This window comes from Diachasma alloeum, unplaced genomic scaffold, assembly GCF_001412515.2.
Source record: "Diachasma alloeum isolate Michigan unplaced genomic scaffold, Dall2.0 Dall_scaffold_00313, whole genome shotgun sequence".
NCBI lineage: Eukaryota > Metazoa > Arthropoda > Insecta > Hymenoptera > Braconidae > Diachasma > Diachasma alloeum.
In genome coordinates this window covers 1600421-1609180 of record NW_021680452.1, presented here as the reverse complement: position 1 = coordinate 1609180, position 8760 = coordinate 1600421, and the positions used below count along the sequence as shown (strand labels likewise).

Genomic DNA, 8760 nt, shown 5'->3' with positions numbered 1-8760 from the left:
GGGGGGGGGGGGGGGGAGGTAATAATTAAATTCCAAATTTGAGAAGTCCTCAACTTACTTTAACTTTTAATTTATTAAAAATTGAACAATGCATTTACCTCAATGTTCTTGATTTATATCAACTTTCATGAAATAATTGAACTGAAATTTCCATTATCCACTCATTTTCTCATTAAAGTGTGAATTTTTAATAACGCAATCCCTTGTAATTTCAATGAAATTATCACTCGATAATTTCCTAGGAGGATATGAGAAACAGAAAAAATTGTTTACAGTGTAGATAATATCCTGCTATATAATTGTAGTAGTAATATGATATTACTATTACGAATATCACAGGTTTCTGTTAAATGCTGACAATTGGACAAACAAGATAATTCAAAATAATCAAAATAGATAATGAACATCTACAATTTTATTAATTTTTTTGTTGTACGTTCATTTCAGGGTCTCGAAGCAGCGAAGTACAAAGGGAGTGTAGACTGTGCAGTGCAAATATGGAAGAAAGAAGGGCCAATGGCGTTCTACAAAGGCACAGTGCCCAGATTAGGGAGAGTGTGTCTTGACGTTGCAATTACATTCATGATTTACGATTCATTCATGGAGCTTTTCAACAAGGTCTGGCCTTGAGTAGCCATCAGACTCATGAGATAAACGAATTGCCATATCAAGTGCCCTCGAAACTGACAGAAGCAATAGAGAACGAATTTTTAGTGGAGTGGTAAACAACGAAAGGCCAAACGAATTTCCCAATTACTTCACAGATATCTCTGGAACTGGAAGGTTCAGGGGAAAATATCGGAATTTATTTTTCACATAGAATTCCATTCCTATATATCAAATTTTTATTTTACCTTTTCCCTCGACTCCTCAGTTCCGGAGATATCTTTTACCTCTTCACTTCACAAACTCAAACAAACACAGGAAAAATCCTTGAAAAATTCACATCGACGAATTTTTTTACGTGATTGTTAATACCGAATCTTTGATGTACATAACAAGATTTTATACACAATTAATTTAGATCAACGAAACGAGTGTGCACTGTTGCACAGTGTTCACAGAATTCAGATTTATTTTTCAAAATTTATTTACATCCACTTAAATAAATTTATTTATGCATGTTAATTCGAAATTTACACGATAAAATATATTTTCTTTATTTTTATTTACGGGTTCTAGACATTCCAGTGGTTTAATTCTGTAGTCGAGTGGTTAAAAGTCATTGTCGTTTTGTTCATTGTTAATTGCGTGATTAATGGTCTCAAGAGAAGTGACAGGGGACCTCTGTAGCTATAGAAATCTTCAACCAAAAGGTCTTGTGATATTTTTACTCACAGACACTCATTATCGAAATAATGACGTTAGTAACAAAATAAACTGATCACCATTTCACTACAGAATTGGCTTAAAATGCATTCATTCCAATCGTTCCACACCTGAAACAGCGTAAAACCGAAATTAATTATTTAATGAATCAATTAAGTCAGGAATTCATTTGCGTACAAACAGAAGATGATGAAGAATAAAAATCCTCAAACGAGACCAAAAAATCAATTCTTAATTGATTCAATGAAACAATAAATTTGTAATTTATCAAGTGAATAATATATATTGATTAAAACCTCAGAAATGTTTTTCATCCATTCAATTGGACGATCACCTTTGCCTTCACGCGATGCGAACGCGGGGGAAAAATGAAGGGAATTTTACCGAGTCACTGGCGTACGTAACGTGAGAGTCAAATTCCAACGGTATTAAAGTGCGGTGTACCTGTGTACTCGAGCATCTGTGGCTTACCACAGCCATTTTTACCATGTGTCATGAGATACTGTTGGTGCTCAGTATCCCTTCCCTATTACTCTGTGGCTGAAAATAATACCGCGAGGATTTTCTTCAGAATTGGAGGGCAACATTCAGTAGTCAAGTTGTGAAGATCAGAAAGAGAAAAATTCCAAACCATTCTGATAATATCTCCTTTTTTTTTATTTTAGCACGACACTTTACAAGTTTATACAGCTTATCAATATAGGATAGAAAAAGAAATAGAAAAGAAGAATTATAATAACAGAAAAGAATGTATAACCTGAGACAGGAGGCAGTTTATATAGATTCGTGTATAGAAGTGTACATTGGTGTCTTAGTTAGGTCTTATATTTTTAAATTGCTTTCGTTCAGAAACTTCGTGATGATTTCTATGCATATGAGATCTAGGTCTTTCAGGATATTTTGGCTAGAGTATAGAGGAAGGTAATTTTTCCTTTGTAATGCGTTGAGCATATTTTGTCTCGGCTGATCAGGTCGGGGGCAGTCCCACAGCACATGGTCGAGGTCTTCATTCGGGTGGCCACATTCGCATTGGAATGATTGATAATATCTCCGAAACTAATGGACTGATCGAAAAATGTCAGAAGTTGTTTTTGTGGAAATTTTCAAGGGCCACAAAAAAGTTTTTTTGACATTTTTCGATAAGTCACATGGTTTTGAGGATATGGGCGAAATAATCTCTGGAAATTTTGCATTCGTCTTTTTCGGTTTTAATCATCATCGATTGATTATGAAATTATGGGAGCAACGGTTGGTTCTAGATCAGAAGCTCAGTAGACTTTATTCATAGGAAATTGTCTCCACTGCAAGAAAGTCCTTTGACGCCTCTCCTGAGGGCTATTATTTTCGGAGATATCTGCCACAAATTCATCTGGATAAAATGCCTTTACTCGTCTACCGGTCGACAACATTTTCAGTTGGAAATTTTTCGCTGTTGGAGTATTTTGACCGTAGATTGACCGAAGCAGATTATTTGATCATTTTTGATAATTGGATAATTCCCATCAATTTTATTCTTCAGTATTTACAGTTTTTTCAAGGAACTTCACTCATTACAATAACAATGACTGTTATATCATTATATTTTTCGATAAACCTGATAGTTTTAAGAATACCCGTAAAATTTCCTTGAAATTTTTTCATTCATCTCTTGCGATTTTAATCTTCATCGGTTAATTATCAAATTATCTCAACAAGACTTGATACAGGCCAAAACCCCATAAAACTTTTTAAATTAATCGACTGCAAGATTTTCTCTATCCATCTCCATCGATTTTATCCTCCAATGCCCTAAAATCTTTAAATGATTCATTATTAATGGCCCCTATACCCTCCAAAATTCGAAAAACTCCCAACATTGTTCGATAAAACTGATTATTTTAAGAATAACTGAGAAATAAGCTCTCCGGAAATTCCACATCCATCTCTTCCGGTTTCAGTCCCTAGCGATTAGTTCTCAAATTATCTCAACATCAGCTGCTACTACCCCAAAACTTCATAAGACCTTTTTTGTGGGAAATTTCCTTCTCTACAAAAAGTTCTCCCAACATTTCTCCTTAAATTCATTAGTTTCCAAGATCCTCTCAAATAAAACCAAATAGAATTTCTTCAATCATCTTCTCCCTAACAAGATTTTCTCCATCGATCCCCATCGACCCCTCGATCCCCAAGAAACCGTAAATAATTCATTATCACTGGTTCCTGTGGCTCGCAAGGCCCCTGGAAACGGCGGCTAAACCCCACAAAAACGTAAATAACGTTGGGAGTTAATTACAAATGACTTTCCTCCCTCAATTTCCCCAGCGGAAACCTCGCAACGTTTGAGGGACTGGTTGAGGCCCCCGTCCCCCCACTCTCTCGCCCAATGAGGCCCTGAAGGGGGGACCCGGGGTCACATTCCAAGATGGCTGTGCCTGAGGAATGCAGTGGGTGCCCCCCTAAGACGCCTTCCTCTCTCCTTTTTTAAGCGAGCCAATTTCTTTCATACCCATCGAAAAACAACTACTTACCCCACAATTCGCCAAATCCCCACACCAAATTCATCTCCTCACCCTCAATCGCCGATACCTCATATTTACTGTGACACTGTGAACTGTTGGAAATTGAAATATTGCGTGTTAAGGGGCAGAGGAAATTTAAAAAACGGTCGAAACGTGCGTGAGTGAGAGAAAAAAAAACAAGAAAGGGAATCAAATTTTCGAGGGACTGTCAGTTACAAGTGTTGGATTCTTTTAATTACACTCTGGACCTGGAGGATGCTTATGCAAGACGATGCAACCGGCTCGTCTTAAACAATGTCTCATCGTGATATCTCTGAGGTAAATTATGAACTTATTAATTGATTATTCATTAACGCAAAAAATTGATTGACAAAGTGCCAAAATCAAATTTAAAAAAATTCTGTCTGCAGAAAAACGAAAAAATAAACGTATTTATGTTCTCAAATTGCATTATATAGTTCAGTTAAACGATGAAATTGAAAGAAATATTAATTTCTGGGGGAAGATGGTATTGATCGATTTGTTTTTCCCTTTTATTATTCGTGTTTTCATAATTCTGCAATGTATGCCGTAGAAAGTGGAGAAAATTTGCCATTCCATAAGGTGCTTAATGGCCCATTCCACCTCATTTTCTTATCGCAAAAATACTCTCCAAACAATCTTTCACTTCTTGAAATATTTAACGTTCACCTGTTGATCAGGAGTGGTGAAGTAAGGGTACTTTATTTCGCCATTGTGGCTGATATCGTGGGAGTACAAGGGTTCAGGAGATGATATCAAGAGTCCTTTTTGCGAAGAATTTTATGGAGTACAAAAAAGATCTTTTGGTTACTTCTCTAGAATCAGTCATAAATGAGATAATCCCTTGATTGATGGAAGGAGTGAGTAGTAAAACGATGAAGCAGAGTCGTATCCATTATTTTTACGAATATCTTTGATGTCAGTGGACCCTTTTCTTGAGAGATTTCAAGAGCAACAAAAATTTTTTCTGAAAAGACTAGTTTCCGCGATATTATTAAAATTATCTGAGTAGTTTTTGATTCATTGGTTTCTATGGAATTAATATTTTCAAATTATCTCAACAACAGTTGATACTAGCCTAAAACCTCATAAGACCTTTTTTGTGGGAAATTTCCTTCTCTGCAAAAAAGTTTTTCTAACATTTCTCCTTAAATCCTTTAGTTTCCAAGATACGTCTAAATTAATCGACATCCAATGCCTCCACTCATTTTCTCACTGCCTGTAAGAATTTCTCTATCGATTTCCATTTATTTTATCCTTCAATCCTCGAGAAACTTTAACTGATTCATTATCAATGACCCCTATATCCACCAAGATTTGAATAACTCCCAACATTTTTCGATCAAACTGATTGGTTTGACGGTAACTGTGAAATAAGTTCTCCGAAAATTCCACCTGTTGATCAGGAGTGGTAAAGTAAGGGTACTTTTATTTCGCCATTATGGCTGATATCGTGGGAGTAAAAGGGTTCAGGAGATGATATCAAGAGTCCTTTTTGCGAAGAATTTTATGGAGTACAAAAAAGATCTCTTGGGTATTTTTCTAGAATCAGTCATAAATGAGATAATCTCTTGATTGATGGAATGAGTGAGTAGTAAAACGATGAAGCAGAGTTGTGTCCATTATTTTTACGAACATCTTTGATGTCAGTGGACCCTTTTCTTAGGGGATTTCAAGAGCAACAAAAATTTCTTCTAAAAAGACTAGTTTCCACGATATTTTTAAAATTATCCAAGTTGTTTTTGATTCATTCATCTCTGTGAAATTCATATTTTCGGGATATCTTTTGGACTAGTAGGTTTAGGGAAAAATCACAAGCCCTTGACATTTGTAGTAATTTTTCATATCACTTAGTAAACAATAATGTGAATCTTAATCGGACGCTAGAGTTGTGAAACTCAATTGATCAAGTTATACGCATTATTCGACAAAATATTTTTAAAAATTGTTGGTTTTGAGAAGTGTGTGAGAGAACGTGTGTTTTGAGAAAGTGTGTAATTATGACGTGTTTTTTTTTTCAAATTTGTTAGTTTTGAAGATATTGTCAAAATTATCGTAAAATTAGGTGAGATTTTGTATTCCTGTCTTTTTCTACTGAATTACAATTTATTAAATATGAAAATTCTTTTCGAAATTTTCACCAAATTCTATTCAAGAAAGTTACTTTGACTGTCATTGATAGCTAGACTCATTAGAAGATAATACGACAGTCATTAATCTGCTAATCGACAGTTGAATGAATGAGTAGTAAGAGACAATGACTCCACATCATCCGCGTTAATTTAGTGAATATCTTCCAAAATGAGGAAATTGCGAGGAATTTGAAAAAATAGAATTACATTTTTCTAATGAATTACCATTTCCAAAAAATCTCAGCAACTACCGGGTTTAGGACGAAACGTCAATAAACTTTCTTTGTAATTTAAAAAATTCTCTACTAAAAAGTTATCACGATTATTTTTCATAGCATCACTCGTTAATGAGAGAATGTAACACTCAATTGAAGAAATCTATAGTGAAAGGAGATGTAAATATCTTATAAAATTGATGGTTTGGAAGGAAATGTTTGAGGCTTTTTTTGTGTATAGATATTTAAAAGATTGATTTGATTGATTGATTGATTTGAGTTGTTTTTTTCATTAAATTACCGTTTTAGAAAAATCTCATATACTTTCAGATTTAGAAGAAAACTAAACCATTTTTCTTTTAGTTCACACATACAGTCCCTGCAAAAGAACATCTTCGGAAATTTCGCTCTAAATCTAAAAGTGTTGCAGACTTTTGCAAAATAATCTGAACACAAATTTAGACTTTCTGTATTTTTTACTGTCTTTTTCTACTGAATTACCATTTCTTTCAATCTCCGCATCTAGTTGGTTTAAAAAGAAACGCCAAAGAACCTTCTTCGTAGTTTTGTAAATTCTCTACAAAAATCTATCCTGTTTATTTTGCATAGGATCGCTTATTAATGAGAGAATGTAATACTCAGTTAAAGAAATTAGTAGTGAAAGGCGATGAATGAAAAGCATCCAATTTTTGTCGTAAATATCTTCTAACATTATTGGCATGCAAGGAAATGTTTAAAGGTTTTTATGTGTATAGATATTTTCAAAATGATAATTCTTGCTAAATTACCATTCTTTTCAATCTCCGCAACTAGTGAGTTTAGGGAGAAATGTCAGAACTTTCTTCGTAGTTGAAAAAATTCTCCACAAAAAAATTATCGTGATTACTTTCCACACAGCATAGCTTATTAATGAGAGTATGTAATGCTCAATTGAATAAATCAATAGTGACAGGCGACGACTGGAAAGCATTCAATTTTTTGGTAAATATCTTAAAATTAATGGTTTGAAAGGAAATGTTCGAGTTTTTTTTGTGTCTAGATATTTTCAAAATGGTAATGGTAATGGTGGTTTTTACTAAATCCCCATTTTAGAAATATTTCACCAATTTCTAGTTTTAGAAGGAATCGTTAAAAATTTTTTTTGGAAGATTACAAAATTCCCCACAAAAAAGGTTTTCTGAAATTTTCTCCTGAACCTAAAAGTGTCGAAGATGTACAGAATAATCTGAACACGAATCTTCAACTCATCTCCCAATATTCACTCCAAATTCCGTTTCTAATGATTAAAAACAGGTGGAGCCCGAAGGTACGTCGGCCCTGGCCGCAGGATCGAGGGCCCTATTTCTAGAAACAGTGAAGAAAAGTAATGCAGCCTGTCAGAATGGTGATTACGCCCTGGCTGCTAATTTATACACCGAGGCCCTCGCACTTGATCCACTCAGCCATGTACTATACTCCAACAGATCAGCAGCACGTCTCAAGATGGGCCTCTTCGCACTGGCCCTTCAGGACGCTGTGCGAGCCACAGAGCTCCTCCCCCAGTGGCCCAAGGTATATCACGATCCCAAAAAAGCCCCAATTTTTTTACTCGATTCTATCTCAGTAGTGAAGTGGTTACCTCAGCCAATTCTTCTCCCATTCCAAATGACTTAATCCCCAACTCGGATAGGGGCAAGTGCCAATACCTCAGCCAATTATATTTATCGTGATACCCGCCTCAAAAGTCCACCTTTCGAAATGGTTTAGTGTGCGTAAAGCGGTTCTTTTCCGCACGGCGTGCGTAATGTTCACGAGCATGCGCAAGAACAATCACATTATCCCCACTATTGTTCCGAACAGTGAACTCGGCAAGTATCACAAAAAATAGGATGTGTTACACGTGCGTGTGAAAAAGTGGAACTTTACGCACTAGTAACACAATATACTAATTCAGAACCGGTGGATCCAGAGGAAAATGTCAGAGAATTTTTTGCACATCGTGGAATTCTGTACTGAAATAGTATATTTCTATACGAGGGCGTCAACGTGTTTTTCATCACTTGTGCGTAAAGCGATATTTTACTAACACTGCGCGCAAAATTCCACTTCCCGCACATTGTGATGAAAAATAGGGGTCTACACTCATGGGAAGTATTCCGCGACCACTGGGAGGGTAGCAGTCGCCTTCGGTGAGCACACAAAAACACTTTTTCATCACGCTGTGCGAAAAAGAAACTTTTCTGTACTGCTTCTCACGATTTCTCGTCTGGGAATTGGTATTACATACTTCCCAAACTCGAAAACTTGAAGATCACTACAGAAAAATATCGTTCCTGGGCTGTTACGATGGGGTTTTTTTACTCGTGTGGTTGGCCACTCCTCGCCTACGGCTCGGAGGCCAACGCCACACGAGTAAAAAACCCCATCGCAACAGGCCGGAAAAATACCATTTTAAGCACGCTTCGCGTGCCTAAAACGTCCCTATTCCATACAGTGTGATGAAATAGTATATTTCGTAACGAGCTAAAAAACATTTTTTCACGAGTTACGAACAATATTTTTCATCACGCTGTGATGAAAAGTGAA

General features: G+C 35.8%; 2 protein-coding genes across 3 annotated transcripts in view; both read left to right on the top strand.

Moving 5' to 3' along the window:
* LOC107039945 (putative tricarboxylate transport protein, mitochondrial) overlaps nucleotides 1-1633 on the top strand; it is a 14291-nt gene extending 12658 nt beyond the window's left edge. For both annotated transcript variants that reach the window (XM_015259812.1, XM_015259813.1), the window contains one exon: nucleotides 448-1633. In XM_015259812.1, the coding sequence (XP_015115298.1) occupies nucleotides 448-630 (183 nt within the window). In that variant the 3' untranslated portion in view covers nucleotides 631-1633. The remainder of the gene's footprint in view (nucleotides 1-447) is intronic.
* A 2488-nt stretch (nucleotides 1634-4121) lies between these two features.
* LOC107039953 (tetratricopeptide repeat protein 28) overlaps nucleotides 4122-8760 on the top strand; it is a 33795-nt gene continuing 29156 nt past the window's right edge. The window contains exons 1-2 of the mRNA XM_015259829.1: nucleotides 4122-4145; nucleotides 7489-7746. Coding sequence (XP_015115315.1) covers nucleotides 4122-4145; nucleotides 7489-7746 — 282 coding nt within the window. The remainder of the gene's footprint in view (nucleotides 4146-7488; nucleotides 7747-8760) is intronic.